Source organism: Harpia harpyja, chromosome 17 (assembly GCF_026419915.1).
Source record: "Harpia harpyja isolate bHarHar1 chromosome 17, bHarHar1 primary haplotype, whole genome shotgun sequence".
NCBI lineage: Eukaryota > Metazoa > Chordata > Aves > Accipitriformes > Accipitridae > Harpia > Harpia harpyja.
Window position 1 is genome coordinate 3,714,188 of NC_068956.1, and position 27,102 is coordinate 3,741,289.

Sequence of the window (27,102 nt, forward strand, 5' to 3'; positions counted from 1 at the left end):
GCCTTCTCCTTAAAGTGGGAGGAGAAGGTACAGAGGTATAGCAGGAGTAACTCCTACCATTTCTGGCTCAGTGACATTTCTCCTCGTACTCGCCTTTCTCCTTGCTTCTGTTTTCTTGGTTTGAATGTTACAAAGAAAGAAACCTGGTGATTGCCCTAGCTGGAACTCTGGGTCTGTATAAGACCATCCTACTTAATGTAGGATGAAAGGATCCCACAGGGTGCAGATAGGCTGAACTGGTTATTGCTTTCTCAGCCCTGGACACAATAGGTACCTAAATGTGTCCAAGACACCAAACGAAGGAGTCTGAGTAGGTCCCTAGAGATTTTACAGCTTCACAAAGATGCTGGGAAATGGCCTAATGCTCCAGCTGTGCCACTGGGGATCTCAGACGCCCCGTGCTGGAAGAATGTCCTCTTTTGTCCTACTGATGATATTCTGCCTTGACTTTTGTCTTTATGTTACTGCAAACAGCCACGATTGCGTCTGCACCTCTGAAGTTCAGGCTGGCCTGAGATGGCAGAAAGAAGTGCCATTGAAACATGTCTGAATGTCATGCTGGTCTGCACATCTTTCTGAACGTCCCTTCTGAGATGGTGCTTCTCTGTAAATCATGTCATTCTCTTATTTTTCTTATTTTTCTGTTCTGCTTTTTTTCCTTTGATGCTGAACACAGGCTGAGTGATCACTGAGTGCCCCAATCTGGGCTACAGCACCTGTGAATCCTGCTCATCCTTCCCCATGACACACAGGTCACGTCCTCCTCTGTGCTAGAGTCTGTATGGACACCAGTGAAGAGATAGTCTGTGTCCCAAAGATGCTACAGTCTCAGAGTTTGAAAGCTAAAACATGTCTGGCCAGGGGAAAAGAAGAATGTGTTCAGCTTTTTCTGCTTCAGGCTACGGGGACCGGGTCTGTTCTGAGCTAAAAAATGCTCCTCCTCTGCAGTAAAATCTGTATTTTCAGTGCCTCACTAGAGTGTGTTGGCAGGCTGCTCCACTCTTTTTTTGTTGGAGTAAGGGAAGAGGTGTGATTCTCCCCACACTGGTGTTGAGGTAAGGCAAGAGGAATAGGAATCACCATGACTTCAGTGGTGTCACCCTGTCCCTGCAAGAGGAGGTTGATGCAAATCCCTCGCCTGAGGTTTCGTTGTGTAGCTGAGGACCTGGTTAGTGCCCATGTGGCTGGTGCCCACCATTGAGAGGGGTCTGTGCACAAATGTCAGGCCCAGAAAGCATGCAAAGGGGTGGGATGGTGCAGTATTGACAGGAGGAGCCCAGACCACTCTGACCATTTGGATAGGAAGACAAGCTGCTCTCTGGCTGCTGTCCTTTCCCGCCAGCCCCTCCAAGCAAAAAGGTCTCAGGTGTAAGGATGGAGATGACACCATTCTTTTTTACCAGAGCTGGATGCGTGCAAGGAAGAAATGCAAGGCATCAGCAACCTAGAGAGGCAGGTCTTGCTGTCTGGGAGCAAACCACTCATGCATTCCCTTGTAGAACCTTGTACAAAGTCTTGCACCCTTCCTACCACCACATCTGAAAAATGACCTCTCCCAGCCAAGCCCAAATTGACAAACTTGGCTAACTTGCAGTTGCTTCCAACTTCCAGCCCTGCTCCTGCGTCTGTTGCTGCTTCTAACCCCTGTGGCTATCCTTTCACGTTTCACAGAGGTGACCCCTTGCACATAATTAGCAAAGTGATAAGAAAACATTAATCAAAGCTATCGAAACCAGGATTCTTGCTGAAACAGCCTATTCTTCATCAAATCTATGACAGAATGTGAGCACCAGACTCTACAGTGCTCTGCAGGTAGCAGCTGCATCCATTAATTAATCTAGATTTGTTAACAGTTTGTCCTTTGGGGAGGATTTTGCTGGGAGAGATCACCAATAGCCCCCCATGCTCTTTTTGACAAGGCCAGGTTTTTCTGGTGTGTGCATGACCTGGGTTTTCTCTTGTTGGAATTCCATGATGACTTTGTGTTTGTGTTGATTGGGTTTGTCTCAACATCATATCCAACCTGAGCTGTGCAAATTCCCTGCCCACGGCAAGGGGGTTGGACTAGATGATATTTATAGTCCCTTCCAACCCAAACTATTCTGTGATTCTATGAAATTCCTCAGTTTTGGGGAGTGGGAATGTTATCTGACGGGTTATTAGTGCTATACGATGAAGTGCACAAAAAGGTTTCAGCAAAAGTAGAAATAAAACTCAGCACCTTGCAAAACATAGCAGCAAGGCCAGTGCAAATGGGGACTTTGTGACTCCACGGATGGCTTGACCACCTGCAAAGAAGAGGAGGTTTGGAGGAAAAACGCATTAAAATCCCATTGAAATCTTCCCTTTGGGAAATCCCTAGCCACCAGGTCATGTCACTAGTCATGTCACAGTTTTCCTTGTTTTCTATTCGGAGGGAGTTGCATCCTGGTGTCCAATTCTTCCTCCGACCCGCCAGCAGTACTTGCTGCCCCACAAAGGCTGCCTGAACACCAGACATACAGCACCGCTGTGACTGGTGTGTAATGAGCTCAGGTAATAGTGACAGACACATAAAATGAGCTAGGGGCTTCATTTAGTTTGGAGGTGGTTTAACAAGGTCTTCCTAGGGCAGGGAGAAGGGGCTGTTAAGGGAAACATCTTCATTCTGCTTTAGAAACACTTGCCCCAAAATGGAGATTGGATTACTAATTTAACCAAGGGAGCTAAACCGAGCTAAATACTCAAAATCACCCTGATTCACCCTGAATACCCACCTCATTTAGTCTAGTTAATATTCTTTTCCAAAAACAACTCGAATCTTCCCTGTAGTACCAGCTGAGGAATATAGACCTTACCAGAAGTTTGTGGAGCTGTTGTAGAGTCACCCGGCAGCAAAAGTGTCCCTGGCTTGTTTTTTACCTTACGTGGGTCTCTAGTCCTACGCCCCAGGGAGCAGGAGGGGCTCAGCATGACATGAGGAACCACGACAGAGGGGTTGGCATGACCATGCTGCGATGCATGGGGACAGGGAAGCCCAAGCCGTTTCTGAGGAGCGTCCCTGGGCAGATGCATCACCGCAAGCTGCAATACAGAGATTTTTTGATGGCCCAGACTGGGCTGTTTGCTCCCATGGGCAGATCTTCCTTGCAGCTCTGCATAGGGCAGATGGGATTGCCAGTCACGCAGGGAGGTTTGAGCAGGAGAAATTAAATTATGGCATTTTTCCTCCCTGGGTAGAGGTGTATGGAGCAGGTTGCCAGAGTCTGGCTATTGCAAGCTCTCCGGCTCTGCCCTGCCCCTCTCCTGCTGCAACACTCAACCACCTCTGGCCCTGCTCCCCCCTCCAGCCCCGGTTCTCGCCGGAGGTTCCCGGGGACACGGCCGGAGGGGAAAAGCGCTGTTATCCTTTCATTTCCTGAGCCCGCTCCGCTGCGGTTTTGCAGGGAGCGGAGACGAGGAAGCGCTCGCCGACGCTCAGCAGCCAGTTCAAGCGGTCCCTGGAGCTGTTGATGAGGACTCTCAGCGTGTGCCAGCCTTTTTTTGTCCGCTGCATCAAGCCCAATGAGTACAAGAAGCCCATGGTAAGTCCTGCTTTTCTCTCCTGGATGCTTTTCGTACAGGACCGCCAGTCACGCTGCCCTGGAGCTTACGGCAAAACTCCTTCAGGCGTCAGTGGAGTCAGGATTGACCCTGGGTGCTTCGAAAACCAACCCACAGCCTGTTCAGCAAGCAAGGGAGTCACCAAAGGGTTGGCAAAATCAGGCGCTTGCTTTGCGATCCAACAGCACCCCAAAACTTTTTGCAGAGGGGAGCTCCTGGCCCTGCCTTTCTTCCCAAGGATGACCTCGAGGAATTCACCCTGCAGCCCTTTCTCCTATAGGAAATGCTTCTGAATTTCCATCGGGGGTAGGCACCTCCCTACCAGAGACTTAGGCTGAGCTGTAGGGCCCTGGGTTTAGTCCTATGGCAGGGTTCAATGTTTTCTAAAAGTGATTCCCCTTCCCATGGGTGTTTTCTACAAAATCTTTGCTCCCAAGGGGCCTCACTCATTTTCACCCCGTTTGATCCTTTCAACTGCTATATTTTTGCACAAATTGCAAAAGCACGATTCTAAAAGCAGAGAAACAAGAGGCAAAATAGCACAGAGGAAAGGTGGGAGGAATTATTGTGCTTTGATTCCCAGGGACTTGCTTCAAAAGCAACAAACATTCTGGGGACAAACTTTAAGGAGCAAATGAAAGGGAAGGAGATGGCTGTAAATCCCCCTGACCACAAACTGCTCACAGAGGGGACTCCGAGTTTTTCAGCGAAAGGTAGACAATAAGGCGGGTGCTGAACATCCTGATCCCACTGTCAGCACCTTTCAGGATTGGACCCTGGTGCTGTTAGCAATCACTGTTAGCTGCTCACCACTCTTAATAGTGATACTGCTTGAGGAGGAAGAGCTTTATTTAATAATAATTTCAGCTGTTTGTTTCTGTGAATCATTTTGCCCATGCCTTTGCACTTCAGTAGCAGTTAATCTAGCCAGAGCTGGAGCTTTATCTAAAGTCAGTGTTTGTTAGCAAAGCTCAGCTGAGTGCAAAAAAGCATAAAATACTGAATTTCAGAGCTGTTATGTACAAGCAGTGTTTGTTTGAAACTTATTTTTGCTGTTCAGTGAACCTAATATGATGCAGGGCCAAAGGTTTGGTGGCTTTCTCAGAGCAGTTTACTGTGCCCTTATCCTGGTTTTGGTGAGCATAAAAAGGCACCTAATAGCATGTTAATGGAATACTTTGGGTTAATATTTAACAATATGTCTGATCTGAGATTATCATCTGAGCTGAGATCTGAACAAGACCACCTTTAAGAACATGGGTGATGTTGAGAAACAGATGTACATCCTGAACTGATGTTAAATTCTTTCCAATGGCCTGACTTTGAGCTGCTTTTACACCTGTGTGTCTGGGATTCGGTCTGGCATTTTGTCCCCTGCACAGGAAGTCTGTATTTCATCAGTTCTTGCAAGCGCTAAGCCAGAAGTCTCTGTCCAACCCATTTATCTACAAAACTTTCAGTGGGACATAAAAACAGCTCTAAGTTTGTAAGAATTGGGCAAAGAGAAATTAATCTCCCCATTAAAGGAATGAGTGGATAAGCTAACACTGAATCAGAGACTGTAGTGCTATATGATATGAAATGTGATTTCTTGCTAAATTTGTTTTTGTCCTTGGTTTAATAATACAAAGGAAAAAAACATCCCAGGTAGTGGTAAACAGAGCTGTGCAGGGTGACTGCAAAAGAGAACGTTTTCTGGGAGTTCATTTTCTGTCCCTGGCTTTGAAGGAAAGTGTGCTGATAGTGATAGGAAATGGGATAGTGGGAAGTGAAAGGTCAGTGGAAAGTCCTGACTGTTTGTTACTTTATGTTATTTTAAAGCTTTTGCTTCCTTCTAAAGTGTGCTTTGGGGGAAAAAAAAATTGTTTGCATCAGGATGCTGGCTGGAGTTCTCTGGGTCTGTACATCATCCCACGCTGCTGTTTCTGAGTATTGCTCTGTTGCTCTGGTTAGGCAAGAGAAATGCATGGGATGAATTAGGTAGAAAAACACGCAAAGAAAGTCAAAACTGTCTCCAGCAGTCTGTGCCTCATCAGGGCCCGATGCCAGGAGCTCATAGTTGCCCATATGTGCAATGAAGTAGCCTTACAAACTCCAGACAGTTATTTGCAAGCCCACAACCTCTCACATACCCTTCTGCTTCATGGCAGGGGGAGACAGAGCAACACACACCTCTTTCCTCTGCACCTTTCTTGTCCCCAATACCCACTTTAGACAGGGACAGCTTGAGGCCAAAGCTGGATGATGCTACTTTCTGCCTTTTCCTCATTCATCCATTGTCTTCTCCTGGGATCAGGATCTGTCTCACTTCACTCCAGCACTTTCATGGTTAAGTGGCTCCTATGAGCTAGTCGAAAAGCTCCCTCCAGGGATGGGGAGATGGATGCATCCATACAGCAGATCCTGCTGTCCCAGGAGATGCCTCTGAGATACAGGGATATCTGAGTTACAGGCACATACCTATATCTCTCCTCACTCACTTCAGCGAGAGCCTAGGTGACTCACATTTTAGATGCTCCTATCTGTACATGCACAGAAGCTCCCATTTTAGACAGCTGAAGGGAGGGCAGATGAATAACACCCTGGCAGTAACTTTTTGACCCAGGCTGTGATTTACTGCCCTGACTTTCTGCGGTGTGCCAGCACCACACCACGTCCGCCTTTATTTTACGCTTGGGTTGAACACTTTTTGGATGCTCCCTGCAGACAACATCAGGCTGCAAGAGGGTGCTCGCAGGGGCTCCAGGATCCTCCTCAATGCACTGAAGCATGGCAGAGATTTTTCTGAACCTCCCTTTGTTTCAGCAGATCTGCCCATCTAGTAGCACCTCTCACTAGCCACCCTGAGGCACCCAAAGCAAGGGAGAGCAGCCAAGTTTATTAGCAAACATCTGCAAGGACTGGGTTACCTATGTCTGCTGTCTGGCCTTGAAACTGTCCGTTGCTTGTCAGGAGCAGCCACAGATGCTGAGCTGAGATTTGTCCTTTCCCTGAAACCCTCAGCTAGTCTCGGTTCTGACCTGTTCATTTTAAGTTCCTCGGATGTCCTCCCGGACAGGGTGGTTTGATGATAACAGGCTTATCTCAGGGCTCCGGCATCTCCAAGGCTGCACTCTTCCTTTGCGTGACTTCGGGGTATCACCTACCCTAAGATGAACTGGTGTAGGCACCCTAAGACCTTTGAGTGTCTGAGCCTTCGCTGATATGGTCCTCTGCTTCCTCTGCCTGCAAAACGGCACTGCCCTGCCCGTACAGGAGTGCTGTGATCATGCTGGTAAAGCTCAGAGTGGCGGCCAGAAGTTAATGACCATGAGTCGTCATTGCGAAGGTGACTGTACGGTTTGACCCTTGTAGATGCAGAATTGCTGCCCATTTTCCCAAGGTGATGTTCACCGTTGCATCGTGCTCTCCAGTTCTCCTCTCGGTCCTTTGTGTAATGTGTAGGACACATCCAGTCTTGCAAGCAGGAATTAAAGAAATGTAGTGAGTCGAACACACCCAGCAGTTCATAGGATCAGGCCCGTGACAGCCAACAGTCCTACGGCCTTGGGTCCCCAAGTGAAGGATTTGGGTGGTTGCCTGACTTGCTTGCCCCACACATCTTCAGTGTCCCCACTCTCCTATGGCAAATCCAGGCCAAGGTGTGTAATCAAACCACCGTGTCCTGTAACCTCCCCAGCTCTTTGACAGGGAGCTGTGTGTCCGTCAGCTGAGGTACTCAGGGATGATGGAGACCATCCGGATACGCCGAGCTGGCTACCCCATCCGCTACACATTTGTGGAGTTCGTGGACCGGTACCGGGTACTCATGCCCGGGGTGAAGCCAGCATACAAGCAGGTGAGCATCTTCTTCCACAGGTAACGATTGCTCTCTGCTGGGCTTTCCAGAGATGTTTATGGGGTGTGCATTCTCTCCAAAAGCTATTATGCAACATTTGATCCCCATATGTTACAGTGGTGCTCTGGGCTTTCCAAGTGAAGGAAAAATGGTTACGGGGCTGGCAGGGACAGGTAGCCATATTCAGCCTGTCCCTCTCACTCACCTTTTATGTGGTGACGGTAAAGCCCTGGGAACCTCATTAGCAGAAAACTGCTGGAATTGGGACCAGAAAAGGTCCCCGCTGGGCTTGGGAGGAGCAATGGGTGAGACTGGTCCTGGTGAATCCCACCCCCTCTCCTACAAGGGCGACCTGCGTGGGACGTGCCAGCGCATTGCTGAAGCAGTGCTTGGGAAGGATGATGACTGGCAGATCGGCAAGACAAAGATATTCCTGAAGGTAGGTGGTTCTCCACATCCCCCCTTGCCGTCTGGCACCCTTGCCTGCAAAGGGGTCTCCTACCATTCCCTTTCCATCACCAAACATGACCCTTTCCCATGGTTTCTGGGCTGACGTGGCAGTGGATAGAACCTGGGCCAAGGCAGGATATTTGGGGCCGGTTTAGGAAGCAGCGGGCAGGAGGAAGTCCTGACACTCTGCCAGCACTGATGCATGCACATACCCACAGGGACGCAGAAATAGTCACATACAACGCACGGCCTTTTCCCTCCTGGGCTCAGCTGCTCGACTTCATCTCCTGCCTTCACCCAAAAAGCACAGCAGCAGGAAGGATGCCCATGCAGAGCCCTGCAGAGAGAGGGACTGAGAGCAGAACAGGCTCGCTTTGCTTTCAGCATGTCCTTGAGCAACCCAAGACATACCTGGAGCCTCCCTTTCTGCATCGGTCCAGCTGACACAGGGCAGCCCAACGTTGCAGGTCCCCTGCAGCCCCATTCACACTCACGTCTCTTTACAAACCCATTCCTGTGTTGCTGTGGGAAGGTGAGGCTGAGCTGGCCAGGAACCGGGCTGTAAGCAAAGGCTTCTCTCGAGTAAAAATCTCAGCGGTAAACACTGACCGCTCGTGTCTACATTCACCCCCAACACCATCGCCGGCACGAACAGCCCCATCTCTTCCCTAGAAGCTGTTCCCACCAGTGGCTCTTTCCAGAGCCTGTTATCAAGATCTCACAGCTGTCAGGGCAGGAAACTCAGAAACTGGGAGGCCCCGAGGGGCCGCGTGAGGTCGAGCAAAGCAGGAAACGTGTGGAGCTGTCTCTGCTGCACCCAGCACAGCGGGGCTCAGCGTGCCGCAACCGGGAGAGAAATCCGAGTTACGAACGGCATGGGAGGAATCAATAGAAAGCTTGGACGGGTGCATCTGAAAGCCTCAGGGCAAGGAAATTCAGTGTTTCAGGGAGCTGGTTTGTTCTTAGGGTATGGAGGCGTTGCAGCCTTGGCTAGAGGGAATGATGGGACCCAGGCGGCCTGGAGTTTGTTCCCAAACCGCTCCAGTGCTCCCAGGAACTGCTCCCATGGCTGACAGCACTAGCAGGGAGCTCTGCATGGAAGGGCAATGCAATTTTGTTGTTTTCAGACTATAAAGTATTGCATATGCAGCTTCTGGATGCTCTGGGTCATTTAGGAATGAAGGCAGTAGATCACTAGGGTTTATGTTAGGATTTCCCCAGTGAGTAGGTGGGATGTAAAATGTCCCAAGAGTTTATTTTGGACGTCTCCTTTGGGGAAGGGCCTCGTACCACCCCTCCTGCCACGTCAGGCAGATAGAGAGCTTGAGACATGGCTGCTGTGTCACTTTGTCCCACAGGACCACCACGACATGCTGCTGGAGATTGAGAGAGACAAGGCCATCACGGACAAAGTCATCCTCATCCAGAAGGTGGTCCGCGGGTTTAAAGACAGGTAGGTGTGAGCCCCACCGCCAAATGGGAGGTGGGCGATGTGGGATGCTTCACCCAGCAAGCGGCTCCTGGGGGATGCGTTGCTCCCTCGGTGCCCATCTGACTTGCCTGGCCTGCAGCTGGGAAGAGGGGAGCCCTGATGTGTTGCCACTCAGGTGCAGTAAGTATTGGAGGAAAACAGTAGAGGAAATAAGAGGAAAACGGTGTTATCTAACTGCCTTAAACATGGTCAGAATAGTACCTTCTGTCCCTGTTCAGTGCTGTCTTCAGGGGAGCCGATGTTTGCTATGACAATGCGGCAGTGGGGCTCTGAGCCTGCTGAAGGCAACGCTAAGCCTCCAGTCTACGGGGATCCCCACAAGACTGCAATGGGACCACTGGGTCATCCACTGTGACTAACGTTGCTCTCCCCAGAGCCCGATGGGTTCAGGACTCTTCCATTTGCAACCTCGTTGCCAGACTTGAGAGGGGGGCAGGTAGTCCACGGGGAGCTCACGGCACAGTTGTGGAAGAAGACGGGGAGCCACAGCCAAGGACAAGCTTCACCCGCAGAAGAGGGACAGTTCTTGGGGCTTTGGGCTCTTTGACTGTCTGAGCCATGGCTGTGACTCAGGTTGTGCTTTAGGCTTTGCAGAAAGGGCACGTGCTGGGTAACTCAGCAATCTTTCCCACAGTAATCCTAGTGAGACCCCCAATCCCTTCCAACGCGATTGTCTCCGAGGTGTCTACAGGTAGAACCAGGCCAGGCTAAGACAGATGGGAGGAGCAGATGAGGGTAGCAGGGTGGTGTTGCTGAAGTTTGCTCTTGATCATTTGGGTGAGATTGAACCCGTTTTCAGGCACTAGGACTGAAGTGGGGGGGGCAGGCAGGGAAGAGATTTCAGATGCAAGAGGAGGGTGCAGGGCAGGGGGAAGGAAGGGACCATTCTCAGCATCTCCTGCTCTGCCCATTCCCATAACCTGGCAGAACCTGCCTGCAGAGACCTATCAGAGGGAGCCCCTACAGATCTTTTTATGAAAGCGAGGAGAGCTGGGGGAGGAGACTTTTTCAGGGCAAAAATGCAGTGTTTACTCCACGTGGCTGCTCAGTTTCAAATCTCCAAAGAATAAGGCCCAGGAGATGATGATAACTTGCGGCCAAACCGCAGAGGCAAGTGATTGAAATGCCTTTGCAGGTCCAATTTCCTGAAAGTGAGAAATTCAGTCCTGATGATTCAGAGATACTGGCGCGGACATAACTGCAGGAAGAACTACGGTGCAGTAAGTACAGGGGTGCTTCCTCACACCTCTGCCTTCCTACCTCTTTCAGCTGGGACATACGTAAGAGTTTCCTGGCTCAAAATGCCCCACTGGGAGGAGGGGGTGGGGTTGGCTTTTATCAGTTGGGGCAATCAATGGAGGTTTGCTCTTGCTGCTTTGCCTTCTCATTGAGGAAAGCACCTGACCACCTTCTAGCTGTCCTTTTCCCCATCCATTGCACCAACTGGTCACTTGGGGTTTTAAAAGTCTTCCCCTAGTTTCCAGGTGACTGAAAACTCAAGAGCAGCTTCATCTGAAAAACAGACTCCATCTCCAGGTGGGACCATATCTGGGTTTCTCCCCAGGCCAGTCCATGGCCCTCTTCTCTCCCTGTCCCAGCTGGCTCTCACCCAACAGCAGGTCATTTGGGAAGTGTGTTGGGGTCTAAAGTGTCTCAATATCATCCTCCAAGCCTGCAACTTGATAGGAATAGCCACTTCCAGGCTGGTCAGAATGCTGCCTCCTGCCATGAAACAGCACCTCGGCTGTCAGGCAGGAGGTCTGCAGATGCTGGATGTCCATGGGAGCAACCCTCGTGGCTTGTGGCTACCTTGAGATGACCAACCAGACCCCCTGAGGGCTCTCAAGGGCAGAAAATCCATAGGACTCAGTGAGGAAGAAGCTGCCTTTGTCCTTCCTGGGCTTTGAATCACTGCAGCAGCTGGAGGGCTTCATTTCTCCACCCTCTTGGAGAACCTCCCTCCCAAAGGCTTATCCTGGTGGGGGCTGATTTCAGTGGCTCTTGTTTACAGCTGTGCAAGAAGGAGATTAGCGATGGAAATCTGCTTACGGTGGGCGAGCCCCGGGGTGGTGGGGTGGTTTCATCCTGCTCCCTCTTGCAGATGCGGATCGGCTTCCTGAGACTGCAGGCCCTCTACCGATCCCGCAAGCTCCACAAGCAGTACCACATGGCTCGCCGGCGGATCATCGAGTTTCAGGCACGGTGCCGGGGCTACCTGGTCCGTAGGGCTTTCCGCCACCGCCTCTGGGCTGTCCTCACCGTCCAGGCATATGCCCGGGGCATGATCGCCCGAAGGCTGTATAAGCGTCTCCGGGGGGAAGTAAGTACCACGGAAAAGAGGTCGGTCATGGGAAACGGAGGTGGGGAGAGGGGAAATAAACATGCTTCTGCATCACGTGCTCAGGGGATTGTTTTTTAAAGAGCAAAAAAGAATTTCAAAAATAAGTAGATGCCTATTCAGAAGGGCTCTTGTGTTTATCCCCCCAGTATCATCGACGCCTGGAAGCAGAGAAACTTCGGCTGGCAGAAGAGGAACGACTCCGAAAGGAGATGAGTGCCAAGAAAGCCAAAGAGGAAGCAGAAAAGAAGCACCAAGTACGCAGGGACTGATTTGTTTCTGGGGCTCTGTCTCTGTTTTCCAGGGACTGGTTTTGCTCCTTTGAGGGGGAATGCCAAAAATATCTAAGGGATTTCTGCCCTGCTTGAGCGGTTTGTATTTAATTCACTAAAGTACTCTATGCTCTAACTAGTTTGAAGCTGCTCCAGAATTTCTGATCTGTTACACAGGAATGCCAGAGATTACGGTTATTATTCACTTGCTTTTGCTATTGTGTAAAGGCTGAAGGGGGAACTGGGACACTGTGTGTGTGTGCACATACATGGTTGTTGTATAAAAGAAAAAAATAAGGTCAGTGAGAGTCTCTGTGCATGGACCAAGCCCCCTAAACAGGCACTAAGGAAGGAAAAAATGTTACTGCTTTGTCCCTCTGCAGTTAGGAAACTGAGGCATGGACATGTCACTGATTTGCTCCAAGTCGCAATGATGGTATAGTGCCCCAAGCACAGGGCAGTCTGCCTTTTTAAAGCCAGGCCCTGCAGAATTTAGTGCCAGCTCTTTAGAGGGAGCAGTTCACTCATTGTACTTGTCATCTTGCAGGTACGCCTGGCCCAGCTGGCGCGGGAAGATGCAGAGAGAGAAGTAAAGGAGAAAGAGGAAGCACGTCGGAAGAAGGAGCTCTTAGAAAAAATGGAGAAAGCTCGCAACGAGCCAGTGAACGACTCGGAAATGGTGGACAAAATGTTTGGATTCCTGGGGACGACCTCCTCCCTGCCTGGCCAGGAAGGACAGGCACCCAATGGCTTCGAGGTACTAGAGACATACACAAGCCTGGCTATCACATGAAAGGATTTAGCAACACCTTCATGAGTCAGGGGAGAGTATGGCAATACAAAAGTGGGTCTCTGAAGTCTTCCTTCAAGACCAGGCTCTTCTGTGTAGCCCCAGAGGGTTACCATGCTGTGGCTGGGGTCAGGCAGGCAGTCTGCAGGCTTTCTCTGGGGCCATGGAATGGAGGAGAGCAATATCACTAGAAGATCATTGAGGACCCGTGGCCTTTGAGATCTTTTTCTTCATGGTTCACCACAGCTCACGGCATTTAGCTCTTGGACACCCTTTCCCCATGCTAGGAGTGGGGTCATGCTTGTTGCTTCTCCTACTGCTCTGGGGACATTCCTGGACACAGGCATGTCCTTCAGGACTTGGGGTTTGCATGGGCTCCAGAGTTATATTTCATGATTTTCCCTCCAGCTGGCTTTTCCTTTTGGGATGGAAATCAGATGGACAGAAGTCAAGCCCAAAGGGAAAGGGTAGTTCAGTATTTAAAGCCATGCTGAGTGCCTGACATGTCCTTCCCCACCAGGATCTTGAGCGAGCACAGAAGGAGCTGGAGGAAGAGGACCTGGATGCAGCATTGCCTCTCCCTGAGGAAGAGGAGGAAGATCTCTCGGAGTACAAATTTGCCAAGTTTGCTGCCACGTATTTCCAGGGCACGACAACACACACCTACATCCGCCGGCCTCTCAAGCAGCCTCTCTTGTACCATGAGGATGAAGGAGACCAGTTGGTGAGGCAGGGGATGGAAAAGCCTCGAGCAGGGCAGGGTGGGTTGGAGCAAGCCTGGGGAACCCTTCAGCCAAAGGGCACCAGCAGTTTCCCTTTGGGATACACTGGTGTGCTCGTGGTTTGGCGGAGAGCACAGCCCTCATCTGCTGCACGTGTGTCAGTGGACACTGTCCCACCAGCATCCTTTGAGCAATGACAAGTCAACAAGCATTACAGGGATGTAGCGATAGAGGGGTGAGTCCATCTCTGTACCTTGATATTTTTGTGAAGACAATTAATGAAGTGCTCTAGGCTCAGGACATGGATGATAAAAATTGTTGAATGAGTACCGCTTGTAAAGCAGCTACTCGGCAGCTGTAAAAGTTGCTTCTTACCTTGTCATATGCACCAGTGCAGAGCTAGCAGAGAAGAAACACTTGATCTATAGCCAGCGGTACAAGAGCAGAACCGTACTGAACGTGCATGGCTATAAAGAACATTTCATTGGCCATGAACTTGCCTTCACTGTGGTTCTCCTTTCTCTCTGCAGTGGGTTAGGAGCTGCCAGTCACTGCCCCTCTATAAGGTTGGCATCTCCTGGCCAAGAAACAAACCTCTTCTAGGGTGCCCAGACACACTCCTGATGGCATGAACACAGAGCCTGAATTTGTGGTCCCAGCCACCAGCCTGCCCAACTTGTTCAGATGGAGTGTATGTTGCAGGCAAAACTGTTATGTGTGATGCAGGAAAATGTTTTATCTCCTGCAGATGTACAGAGCAATCCTGATGGATTCAGCATGGCTTGACCACCCCTCCACTGCCCTGGTGCAAGCTAATGGAGTTAATCTTTCCTTTCAAATAGGCAGCACTTGCTGTATGGATCACTATCCTCCGTTTCATGGGAGACCTCCCTGAGCCGAAATATCACACAGCTATGAGTGACGGTGGCGAGAAGATACCAGTGATGACGAAAATCTATGAGACTCTTGGGAAAAAGACATATAAGAAAGAACTGCAGGCTCTGCAGGGAGAAGGAGAGGTAACTGCTGTGGCTGTAAAAGAGAAACTATTATTAGCTTTTGGATATTGAAATGTGTTGGAAAGAAACAACTTGTGGGGTTTGCTGCAGGCAGTTTGTCGTCTTCATTTGCAATTATGCTATGAAGGGACAATTGCCCGCGTGTCACATGTTGATCTCGTCCCTTCTTCTTCACAGGGAGAACTGAATGTTCCCCAGCAATACAGTAAGGAAAGTGCCCTGATATCTCTCACAGGGCTTTGATCTCTGTCCTCCACCTCACAGGGCAGAAACACATGGGGGGAATGCAATGTCCTGTGTCATTGGTCTGTCATTTGGAGATCTGCTCTGATCTTTTTGATCTGCTCTGGGTCAGAAGAGGCTAAATTAAAAATGTGCCCTTAATCTTGGAGCAGGAAGTAAAGAGTTACCAGGAGATTAAGCTGTGGAAAAGAAGAAGAAAAAAAAAAAATCCCTATTGCATCCTCAGTGCATTCTGGGATGTCACTGGAGGACTTCATCTTAGGACTCTTCCCAGATAAGACGTTGATCTGGATAAATCTCTGTCCATAGCACTGATTTGCTTTCATCTTTAGCAATTACTTTATTCAACAGGACAAGATATTACCTGGCATTGGCATTTTCTAGATGGCACTGTTGCATTTTCAAGAAGTTTTCTGTAGTATCATCTTGACAAGCCCCAGGGGCATTTTCAGATGTAAATTAACAAATCTCCAAGTTTTTAGAGATGGTGGTATCATTCAGCACTTTCAGTGAATTACCTGAGAAGGATAGTAGCCTCATCTGGATTGTAATTCTGTGAAAATATACACCAAGAATCACCTTTCATTCTTTCTACCCACCATTTCTTGCTTGTTTATTACAAAAAGGCATATTTTGGCCAATTGAGACATCAGGTAGTATGGAAGAGAAGGAAAATTTAAGCTGTCATTTTCCTCTGTGGTTATGTCTGCTCTGCAGAGTGCACAGGAGTGCAGAGAGATGTCTGAGCTGACCCTGAGTGTGATGATATGCAAAACCATGTTTACAGCAGCAACTTGGCTTTATAATGGATATAAACCATTACATCTGCAGGAGTCCAAGTGTTGATTTGGTGTAAAATCTCAAGTGATTATCCATGCCATTTTAATCCCACAGCTGACATAAATTTGGTATGAAAATAGAAAGCCAACAGTAACTTGATGATAGGTAGTCAGTGCCTGGGTCTATCCTACATCAAATTTATTCTTCTGGGAACTCTGACAGAGCACAGAGCTGATTAACGGTGATGAAACCACAATGGGTAACTACCCATCCATGAATCTCTGGCTAGATGACTTCCAGCTCACAAACCTGCTGTGCAAATGGTCATCTCAGAGAGTGGCCTTGCTCATCTCATTTGCGATGTAGGAACAAGCCTGAATGGTATACAGCAGAACTGGGTGGACCTGGGTTGACTGGGAGTCAGCCATGTATTAAACATAACTTTTTTCAGCTGTCCCCAATATGTAATTTTGATCTGAGGGAGGCTCATTGATTAGAGAGTATCTACAAAATTCAGAGCCAGACTTCGGTTATCAGGGGGCACGGGAATATGGGTCCACACTTCTGGTTCCCACCAGCTTCTGCAATATCTCACTCTGCCAAGGATTAATGGTATTCTGCAGGAGCCCGGGGGAGGCAGGGAGAGCACGTACTCGGCAGGGCTCCGTGTCTCACCACATTGCATCCACGCCTCTTGCTTTGCAGAGTACTCACATTGATGGGCACAAGAAGAACAGCGTGCGGCACAAACTGGTCTCCTTAACACTCAAGAAGAAATCCAAACTGACCGAGGAGGTGAGAGGAGACGCTTGGCCGCCTGGCAGCACAAGTGCCGTTGGATTGTCTGCAGCCCTCTCTGACTCTCTTCTGCTTTTCCCTAGACAACATAGAACCAGCCCTCCTCTGGGTTTGGCGTTACCTGTCTCTCTGCCTGAAAGATTTAAGGAGTGTTTAAGGGGAAAGGTTGGCTTCCCGTGTCTCCTTGAGTCATTCTGCACCTCGCGCCGGCCTCCCCTCGGCTCCCGTTCTCCATCCATCGGGCACCTTCCCTCCCCTCTTTCACAGCCCTCCATCTAGCTGCCGATACCTCCCGCCACTCTGCGATGGTCTGAATGTTATCCCTGCTTTTAGCTTCCTGCCCTCAACCGTGGCGTAGGTAGCAGAGGTGGGGTCTCACCCACCCTCTGCTCCTCTCCACTGCCAGGGGCAAAACTCCCCACGGGAGCAGTTAGCCCAAGCTGAGAGCTTTTGAAAATCCCATCTCAAAAGAGTGAGGAGCAATAAATCTTTTGGGTGGCGGGGGGATGAAAGCAGTGCAAAGACATGGATTCAGTCTTCTCTCACACACTGCCATGTCCACTTCCAGAGCAGGCACCTTCTCACCTGGCTGTAGCTGCTTGAGAGCGTAAAAATGCTCTCCGAGATAGTCACCTTCCTTCCCTTTAGGGCCAGTGGGGAGAAATAGGACCCGATACGGCTTACCCTAATGTGGCTCTGAAAGCACTCTAGAAATGCCCGTCTTTCTCCAGCGGCTCTAAATGGAGACTAGGTTGACTAGCTGAGACAGAGAGCTGGTAGGTGGATGAATGCCATCCCTGTTTTCACAAACAGCACCATGCTTATGTGCCTTTGGCTGCATCATTAGCATGGGGAGCGGGTCCATTCTGTCAGTGTTTTAATAATTATTTTAATATAACTGAGTTAAAGGGACAGGCCTTCCTTGGCAATAAGCTGGGGTTATTCCAGAGATCATTGGTGGCCCTTTTCTGGCTGCAGGACCATTGTAGAAACCCTGGGCAAAGACCAAGCAGGTGGGAGTGTGACTAAACAGGACAATTTTCAGCTTCACTCGTATGTGATTAAAGCCAACAAAGTCACACCCTCCCATCACCGATAAAGTGCTAGATTGAAGAACTTCTGAGACCCCTCCTGGCTGGTGGAGGAGTCCTCCTGGGGAGCACCACACATTTGGGATGGGGGGGAGGGGGGGGACATAGTAACTGGCTGTGCTGAAAGAGAGCAATGTGTCTGGTTGGCAGGTGACAAAGAGACTTCACGATGGTGAGTCCACGCTCCAGGGTAATAGCATGCTCGAAGACCGACCCACCTCCAACCTGGAGAAGCTCCATTTCATTATTGGTAATGGCATCCTCAGGCCAGCCTTAAGGTTAGAAATCAAGACAAAGGCATAAACATGCCATTCTTGTCATTCCTTCTTCCTTGAGCTATTGTCCAAATGATTTTGCTATTGTGTGCGTCTTTACAAGGCTCTCATTATATCATTTTTTTGGTTGTGTTGTGTAATACGGGCTGGGCTGGATCATGTTCTTTACTATCCATATCAGGCCTGATGGGAAGACCACAAAGAGAGACTCAAATGCTTCTGAAAGTGTTAGTGGCTACCGGATTGGTTTTTTTAATGCTCACTCTTGTTGTTCACTACCCTTTGTTTTCTATTTGACCTTTAAATCTCTTTTGTTTGTGTGAATATTTTTAATGGTATACTAATGAAAAACTCAAACTCATTTCAGTTGCTAAATTAAGCATTTGAAAATTGGAAAGTGCCAAACCAAGGCCAACATCTTTGGTTTAGCCCATTTATATATGTGCGTGTTATAATACAGTCCTCTCTTTTATGTAGTCTCATGCTCTTTTCCCTCACACCTATCTGCTCACTCCAGGAACAGTGGGCATCCTCATCTGATGACCAGCTTCTCTAATTTTCATTTTATCCTCCCAATTCACCATGAAAACCTTAGCCTTACTTTTCTGCACAAAGTCTGCTCTGAAGGCAGATGTCGTAGTGTCCCATAGGCTTTCCCATGGGATTTGTCAGTACAACAGGTTGGCTAACATTTTTGTTGCCTCCCATGTAGACAAGGAAGTACTGTTATTCCTCATTTTGCATGTAGACAACTAAAGTTAAAGTCAAAAGTGGACATTAAATCCCAAATTGAGACACCTGTCAATGTATGGGCCTGTTTGGATGTAAGAGGTGGACAAACCTTGACCTCCACCAGAGCTGATAGCTCCAGCAAATGCATATTCCCAGCTGATGGCCCTCTATGGAAGTTAGTTTAGGAGACTTTCTTGGTGTTACTGGGAAATCTTTGTAAGAAGCCAGAATAGATTCCATCATCCAGAGGTGACATTGAGCTTCCTTGAACCTTGAGACTCCCTTTTATTTCCCTCTGTCTCTAAGCAGTGTCAATCAGCTGTGGGAAATCTCAGCTGAAGCACGGGGAAGACTCAGTGGACGTTACAGGACTGGTGATGGAGGGCATTTTAGAGACACTGCAACGATCAGGGTGACCATCATAAGGGCAGTTAAATTAATATCCTTGTGATGCTAAAATGAACTTTTAACTACCAATCACATGCAGACAGGGTCTGTCTCTCTCTCTGTTCATGTTGAAAACCACCACCTCCTTAACTCTAATGCTTTTTTTCATTCCTATTGCAGGGATGAAATCTACTGTCAAATATGCAAGCAGCTGACCCAGAACCCATCCAAAAGCAGCCACGCCAGGGGTTGGATCCTGATGTCCCTCTGCGTGGGATGTTTTGCTCCTTCTGAGAAGTTTGTGAAGGTAAATTGTAGATTATATTTGTCTCATGAATTATCTGCCAGTACATTTTCTTTTCCATCCATAGGACCAGCTTTTCTCTTGGGTTTCACAGTACAGGGAATCCTGGTCTTTATCTTTGCCAGGAATGAAAATGACATCAAGTTCCTAAGAAAAGTATGCGTGATCCCAAGTTCAACGTCTAAAGTGGATCAGGCGAGTCACTCGTGAGAAGTGACTCTCTCTTTCCTATGATACTGAAGGAAGTGTAAACAACTTGTTCAGATGATGCCTCCTGCGCTGTAGGTGTGTGAAGATATGATTAAATGACTTCTGGCAGGAAAGTGGATTGTGGGAGGCTGCAAGTGGAATTTGTACACCCAAAATAGCCCACATTTCTCCCCTATTTCTCACATGCAAAGGTCTATGCATTCATTCAAGCATCTACTGGCTTTGGCAGTATGACCTTAGGCCTGTACTCTAACAAACTTGGCAAGGAATAGTACTGCACAGCTAATTATAAATATAACTTAATATAAAAAATTGCACATATAAAGGCAAGTGTTTAATTTACCTAGAAGTATATTTGCATAGTTGCTCTCCGCATGCTACAACTTGCCCCACCATATGTCATACCGAAAACATCCAGCTCTAAACAGCCACATGAGAGATGACATGTAACGTATCTTCAGAAGCACTGTGGATCAGGAGGACTGAAGTTGGTGGGAGATGCTAAGCAGCTGACACTTTTGAAAATCAGGTTGTTCTTAAGGATTTTCTTTTTTTCTGGGCAAAGTTTTGTTGCTTAGATTTGAACAGTCTGCCTTCCAAATGAGTTACACAGCTACAGTCTGAATAACACCCTGTCGTGGTTTAAGCCCAGCCAGCAACTAGGCACCATGCAGCCGCTCGCTCACTGCCCTCGCCCCCTGCCCTGCAGTGGGATGGGGAGGAGAATAAAAAAAAAAGTAGAACTCGTGGGTTGAGATAAGAATGATTTAATAACTAAAGTAAAATAAAATGTAATACTAACAATAATAATAAAAAAATATAATAATAATAATAATGAAAAGGAATATAATAAAAGAGAAACCCCAAGAAAAGACAAGTGATGCACAATGCAATTGCTCACTACCCACTGATCAATGCCTGAGCAACAATCTGTGCCTCCCGGCCAACTCCCCCCAGTTTATATTCTGAGCATGACATTCTATGGTATGGAATATCCCTTTGGCTAGGTCGGGTCAGCTGTCCTGGCCATGCTCCCTTCCAGCTTCTGGTACACCTGCTGGCAGAGCATGGGAAACTGAAAAATCCTTAACTTAGGATAGGCACTACTTAACAACAACTAAAACATCCATGTGTTATCAACATTATTCACACACTAAATCCAAAACACGCTGTACCAGCTACTAAGAAGAAAATTAACTCTATCCCAGCCGAAACCAGGACACACACACTGGACTGCTCAAGTTAATCCCATGCCTAAGAGTTTAGCTGGCTCAGGGCAAAGGGCTCAGCACTGTGTCTTTGCTTAGCCATGTTATAAGACCTCCTTTGTCCCTCTCAGATCTTTGAATCTTGGAGCCTGGACCTTCTCACTAGCCTGCTGGAGATAAAGATGTTCCATTAATTTCCATAGATATCAGATCAGGTACTGTGTCCTCAGCACTGAAAGAGCTGAAGTCAAGAATAGAAATCCCTCCTTCATCCCCAGGCCTTGACAGTATGAAATCACTGGCAAAGTGTCAGAAAATTAAATTATGTCTGGAAATGAGATCTGAGAAAGTATGCCACAGGAGGTTGTGTGGGTTTAAATCTTTAATAGCGGAACATTATCTTAGGTGAGCGAAGCACTTCTCAGAAATAATTTATGGATAGCTCTGGAGACTCAGACATAGAATCATAGACCACTTTGGGTTGGAAGGGACCTTTCAAAGTCATCTAGTCCAACCCCCCTGCCATGAGCGGGGACATCTTCAACCAGATCAGGTTGCTCAGAGCCCCGTCCAACCTGACCTCGAATGTTTCCAGGGATGGGGCATCGACCACCTCTCTGGGCAACCCGGGCCAGTGTTTCACGTGTACCTCTGCCTAAAGTTATGGTCCATGCTGAATATGTGGCAATATCCCCAAAAGCTTTGGAGAGGGTTTATACTAATTCTGCCCTTATTCATCACTCTTTTGCACCTTGGGCTGTTGGAGATGATAGGCAGCCTGTGGTGACAGAAAATCCTCGAGTATGAGTACAAACAACATTTGCAGCAGCCCACACTGGTTACCTTTCAAAGCCCCAGTCTTGCAAACAGCAACACACAGGCAGTGACTTGGGCAATGTCTCGGATCTCCTCCAAAGCCACTGTAGTTATCCATGGGGACATCACTGACACCTTCCAGCTTAAAATGTTATGTTTTGAGATAAAACATTCTCATGATGAAATGTTAACTCTGCCCCTGAACCACATACGTTCCCATCCAGACTCACTTTTTTGTTTTGTGAAAAGCAGAAGAATATTCAGTTTGTTGGAGTTCAGTGAACGCTTCAGTTTTGAAGCTACATTAGCCCAGGCCACCTAGTCCGGTCTGTTTCTGGGTTGGGAGACAAATTCCATGTCAGTGCCTGACCTTAATATCAGACTCTTATCTATTAGTACCATGTTTTCAGGAGTTAGTAGTCTGCCAAAATCTGATTTACTGTGAGTTCACTGAGTACTGCTTTAACCATGCAATAGCTACCATTGAATGTATGATAGCCACGCGTTGGCTATCAGCCAGTTAACTAGATGACGTTTTGTTAACCTCACTTCTTTTTCAATTGATGTCCTATTTTCTCATTTAGCAGTAATTATCCACCATTTAATAGAAGGAAAAGCATATGAGGGTAAATATCTCTTAGCATTTCTTTTCTATACTTTTCCACACAGTGAATGTTGTATCAGACTCCTGGTTACTTTTCTCCTGAAACCTCTAGGCTCTAACTTTAATAGCAGCAATATTATGGAAAAGATGAGGAATTTCAGGAAATTGTTGTGCCTGGAAGTTGTTCCACAACCTTCAAAAATGTCAGTTAGAACCGAACATTTTGAGAAGGATTTAGCTGAAAATGAGACAGCCTTCAAGGTGTTTTCCTGCTCCCAAATAGGAAGGTCACACTTTGGATCCCATTAGACACCTTTATCACATCTTATGCTAAGCGTGGGTCAAGAAACATTAGCGCTCCTGTTCTTTGTACCGATCTTTCAACTAGTAATGGACTTTGGTGGGAAGGTTCAGTCACAATGAAGGAGAAATACAAAAAATATGTAATTACATAGTTCATTATTAACAGCATGATTAAAACCTACACTTTTACACAGCATCAGCTGCTTGCAGTCACTTGCAACAGCTCCCATCCATATAACTGGGCTGTATTACCTAGTTATTTCAGAGTATCTCTGTAAGTTACTATCGACAGAGACAGCTGTCTCTCTACCCATGTTATTTATGGACTGACAGTGTTTTAGAGCAGTCTGTGTTACTGAAAGAACAACTGTATGTTATCATTCAGAGAACTCTTTATCTGTAAAGTCTCTCTGAAAAATATGATTTACAGAACTATTAGTCTTAGCTACCTCTTTGGCCAAAATATTTGTGTAACATTTTTAAGTGTATTATCTTTCATATTGTGGAAGTCACTGGATTTAATTTTCTCTACAATAATGTGGTTTTATTTTTAATATACAGTGAAGTGCTTCAAATTCTGGTTTGGGATCTTCTAAAATGCAATTTAAAACCTGACTAAAGAAGCATCTGTTTAATGTAATTGTGAAAGGTCTTTTGTACTGGCTGCTAAGTGTTCTGAGTAGCATTTGCTTACAATTCCCCTGGATCATTACTTATGGGTCTTTTTCATTCACTCCCATCTTTTTGGCCAACACTCAATAACGCTTTATAATACATCTTTAACCTACAGAGATAGAAAGCAGTGGCAGCAACAGCAGGAATAGAAAATCTGCTGCACTGACTTTGGTCAAAGGTCTGTCTAGGCTGGTATCTTATCTCCACCGATGCCAGAAATGCACAGTGTAGGAACAAGGCAAGGGTGCAGACTGTCCTACTCTCTCTCAGCTTCCAGCAATGTGATGTAGGAACACCCTGAGCCTGAGCGGTATCGCTGCCATTAGTCCCACAGAGCTTTTCTCCAGTAAAACATTGCTTTTTAACCTTTGCAAATGCTTGGCCTCTAGAGCCCATGGTCTAACCAACGTGTTCCCTGCTGCCAACAGTATTTAAGGAACTTTATCAATGGAGGCCCCCCAGGTTATGCTCCCTATTGCGAAGAGAGGCTGAGGAGGACGTTTGCCAATGGGACAAGGACACAGCCGCCCAGCTGGCTGGAGCTGCAGGTACGAGCCCTTCCATCCCCTCCCCAGGCAGCTGGGGCTCAGCGTTTAAGCCTTTCACTATCATGGGAACCACATTTCTGGCAGGACAGAAAGTAGCATGACAATAGACCTATTTCTCTCAAGAATTTTCATGTATTTCCAAGACATGGCATTCCCCGTGCATCCTGGCTTTGCTCCAGAGTATGTTGAAGATCAGTTCCTTTGGCTACATCAATACTTTTAAATTAAATGTCCTCAAGAGTGCTCTCGGGCATTGAGGCCAGCTGGCACGGAGCAAGCCCCCATGTACGCTAGGAAACTGTCTTCCAGACGAACGTAGCCACAGGCAAACTACCTACTGAGAACGGTCCTTCGGACTTCTTCAGGGATAGCCATAGCTGGAACAGGCACAGTTTGTACAGTAATTTTTCATTTTCTATGCTGATTTACTAGCATAGACAGCTGTGCTCCAGTGCCCAGGAGCATTCCTGGGCATGCTTGGATTTACTGGATTAGGCATTTTGATGACTGAATGTATTAAATAAAAAATCTGGGACTTCCAAGTGCTTCCAGTGGCTGAGCGTACATTATCCTGTTGAGAAGTATGTTTTGGTAGTATTGAAAAGCAGCCAGTCAGTGAGATCAGGAATTAGAAAATGGTTACCACAGTTGGGTGGAAGAGTATGTAGGTAAATGGTCTCAATGGGATTGAAATACACATGTCTTTATAAAGTTTGACTTTAATCCACTAGGCAACCAAGTCCAAGAAACCGATCATGCTGCCTGTCACATTTATGGATGGGACAACAAAAACGCTGTTGACCGACTCTGCAACAACCGCTAAAGAGCTCTGTAATTCTTTGGCCGACAAAATCAGCCTGAAGGACCGATTTGGCTTTTCGCTTTACATTGCACTTTTTGACAAGGTATATCTTAAGTTAGGTACCTGACTAGCTCTATGAAAGAAGAGGGAGGTTCTCTGTGCCGTCACATGTCTTCCAGAGGGCAGAAGGACTCTGTGCCAGCAAACGGCCAGTCTTGAGGTCGGGAAGAAAGATTTCTACAGTGCAAGTCCCAGCATGATTTTCACAATAAGAGTGGTTAAATGCTGGAGCAGGGCTGTAGAGACACTATGAAATCTCCCTCCTTGGAGTTATTCAGAATTTAACAGGAGAAGGCACGAGGCAACCTGATCAAAGATGGTCCTGCTCTGACCAGTGGGCTGGACCAGAAACCTCCAGAAATGCCTTTCCACCTACATTAATCTGTGATGCTATGCTCTTACTCTCAGTCAAGATACTTTGAGGTGAATTTCCAGTAAAACAGCCTGGATTTTTATGCAAAGGAGAAAATATATTTAACTGGAAAGTTAATGGTTGAAATTAAGCTTCTAAAATGAGCTAAAATCCGAACTGCCATACCTGCATTGGCATTTAACCCAATTTATTTAACCTCAAAACATGTTTTTTTCAGAAATTCTGTAAAAATAAAGGTAAGCATAAATGAGAAGGGAAAACAGACCTAGGGTAAAACTTCATCAGGTGAGACAACAGCTGCAAGCCAATGAAACAGAATTATTCCTACAGCAGCTGTGTAAGAGGATGAAGTATATTCTCACCTCCAGATGTGGCCACCTCTGCCTGTGGGTGGAGAAGAAAATGGTTTATACTCCATCTTCTTGGTCTTTTTTGAGGAGATGTTCATCCAGGGATGCTCACTCAGCAGATATAGTGCTTTAGGGCTTCATGCCAGACCACAGTGAGAAGACAGAGGTGATAAATCTTCTGTAGCAGGACAGGCTTTTTGTTCTGGGTTTGTCTGATGCTTAGCATGGTTGGATCCAAGTCCATGACACTGAAACAGGGTGTTTCAAAGCACAGTATGAATAAACAATACTTTATAATGGGAACGTTGGCTTTGCTCATTCACGTTGATGTTCTCCTTTCATTCTGGATGGGAAACTGGGGCTCAAAACAAAATAGCTTACCCAGCTATGCTGTAGAACTATTCAATCTTGGCTGGCTAGTAGAGATAGCTACTTTGATTTATTTTGATAATAAAGGAAGCCTGGCTGAGTGACTCAGAGATAGATATCTCTACCTAGAAAGGTCAGCATTTAGTCGGGTGAACGCCACATTTACCTCTGCCCTGACTAGGTCTCCTCGCTGGGGAGCGGCAACGACCATGTGATGGATGCCGTGTCTCAGTGCGAGCAGTACGCCAAAGAGCAGGGAGCGCAGGAGCGCAACGCGCCGTGGCGGCTCTTCTTCAGGAAGGAGATCTTCACTCCTTGGCACAACCCAAGTGAGGACAACGTGGCCACCAATCTCATTTACCAACAGATCGTGCGAGGGGTGAAGTTTGGGGAGTACCGGTGTGACAAGGTATGTGACCTCAGCAGCTACTGGTCTGGTCCAACATGTATCCTCGACATGGTGAAATAGGTTGCACCAAAGGGGATGAGAAATCTTCCTCCCTGAACACCCGCTAGCTTGGGGATTATGGTATTCGCTTGGGAAACAGTAGCTACAGGAATCACATCCTCTTGGCTGGGGACAGACTGGATGCTCCCATGTGCTGCATGAGCACCCTCTCCTGGTGAATTTTGGATGCGAGAGTGAAAGGCCACTTCATCCATCAGCCTCATTTTGGAGGGCCACAGGTAGCCTGTAACCAGATCGCCAGATCAGGAGTACACAGCAGGATCCTGTTTGGTGAATCCTGCTAAGCCTTAAACATGAGAGATACTTTTCAGGATAGCCAGACCTCTGCCATGCAATACAAACCCATTAATGCTGCCATATGCTAAAGGGACATTGGCAGCAGAAGCCTATGCTTCTAGAATCTTTGGAAGCTTACAGAATTATTCCAGTGTCACTGAAATGAGCATCTCAAGAAAGATCAAAATCTCTGACAATGTCCATCACTTTTTTTTGGGGGGGGGGGGGGGGGGGGCTTGTGTTTAAAATCATCCAGGTGTCAAACTGAAGATATCTCTCTCTTCCCCAACACCTACTCATTCTCCTGTGGTCTGGTAGAGTCCAGTCACCTTGAGAACTAAACCATCTTTTCCCATCTATATTGCATTAACTGCAGCTCTTTTATCCTATGAGAAGTCCTGCCCTTTCTTCCTCCCCATCTCTTGCTCCTGGTCTCCTCATGCTCTTATCATCTCGGTAGCTCTACTATTTGACCCCAAAGTGCTTGGAATGTAGCTGCACTGAACGACATTTTACAGTTCTGCATTATGCTCAGGTGCGTCAGCTGGCGGGCTTCTCAAGTATGAGAAATGATGGATACATGCAGTTTTCAATCATTAAACCCTGCCTACCATAGCAAAATCACCCACTGCTGACTGCAGGCATCAGAAGGAGACTGAACTTCAAGGAAAGACTGGGACAAACATGTTCACACACAGTACAGGGTTGCATGGTGCTGGTCACTGAACATGTTAAGGCTTAACCATAGCTTTTAGTGGTCAGTCCCTGAACTTTAGGTGTGCAAAAAGCACTGGTGACGTTCTGCTGAAAGGAAAAATCCCCACACCATTCTGAAGCAGCAGTACAGCCAGCCTCTACAAAGAGCTCTTTGAGTGATGGAGGATGGATGTTGAGGTGGTGGCCTGGTAACAGGATTAACTTGGCTT

At 47.4% G+C, this 27,102-nt stretch overlaps 1 protein-coding gene across 4 annotated transcripts in view; it reads left to right on the plus strand.

Moving 5' to 3' along the window:
• MYO7A (myosin VIIA) overlaps window positions 1-27,102 on the plus strand; it is a 103,355-nt gene that overhangs the window by 60,907 nt on the left and 15,346 nt on the right. For 3 of the 4 annotated variants that reach the window (XM_052812670.1, XM_052812671.1, XM_052812672.1), the window contains 16 exons: window positions 3,426-3,563; window positions 7,262-7,420; window positions 7,767-7,859; window positions 9,229-9,323; window positions 10,498-10,582; window positions 11,464-11,682; window positions 11,850-11,957; window positions 12,520-12,729; window positions 13,283-13,486; window positions 14,327-14,503; window positions 16,232-16,321; window positions 17,566-17,693; window positions 18,990-19,116; window positions 23,358-23,477; window positions 24,209-24,382; window positions 25,613-25,840. In XM_052812670.1, coding sequence (XP_052668630.1) covers window positions 3,426-3,563; window positions 7,262-7,420; window positions 7,767-7,859; window positions 9,229-9,323; window positions 10,498-10,582; window positions 11,464-11,682; window positions 11,850-11,957; window positions 12,520-12,729; window positions 13,283-13,486; window positions 14,327-14,503; window positions 16,232-16,321; window positions 17,566-17,693; window positions 18,990-19,116; window positions 23,358-23,477; window positions 24,209-24,382; window positions 25,613-25,840 — 2,355 coding nt within the window. Of the gene's footprint in view, window positions 1-3,425; window positions 3,564-7,261; window positions 7,421-7,766; window positions 7,860-9,228; window positions 9,324-10,497; window positions 10,583-11,463; window positions 11,683-11,849; window positions 11,958-12,519; window positions 12,730-13,282; window positions 13,487-14,326; window positions 14,504-16,231; window positions 16,490-17,565; window positions 17,694-18,989; window positions 19,117-23,357; window positions 23,478-24,208; window positions 24,383-25,612; window positions 25,841-27,102 lie in introns of all 4 variants that reach the window. The other variant, XM_052812669.1, reaches the window with a different exon arrangement.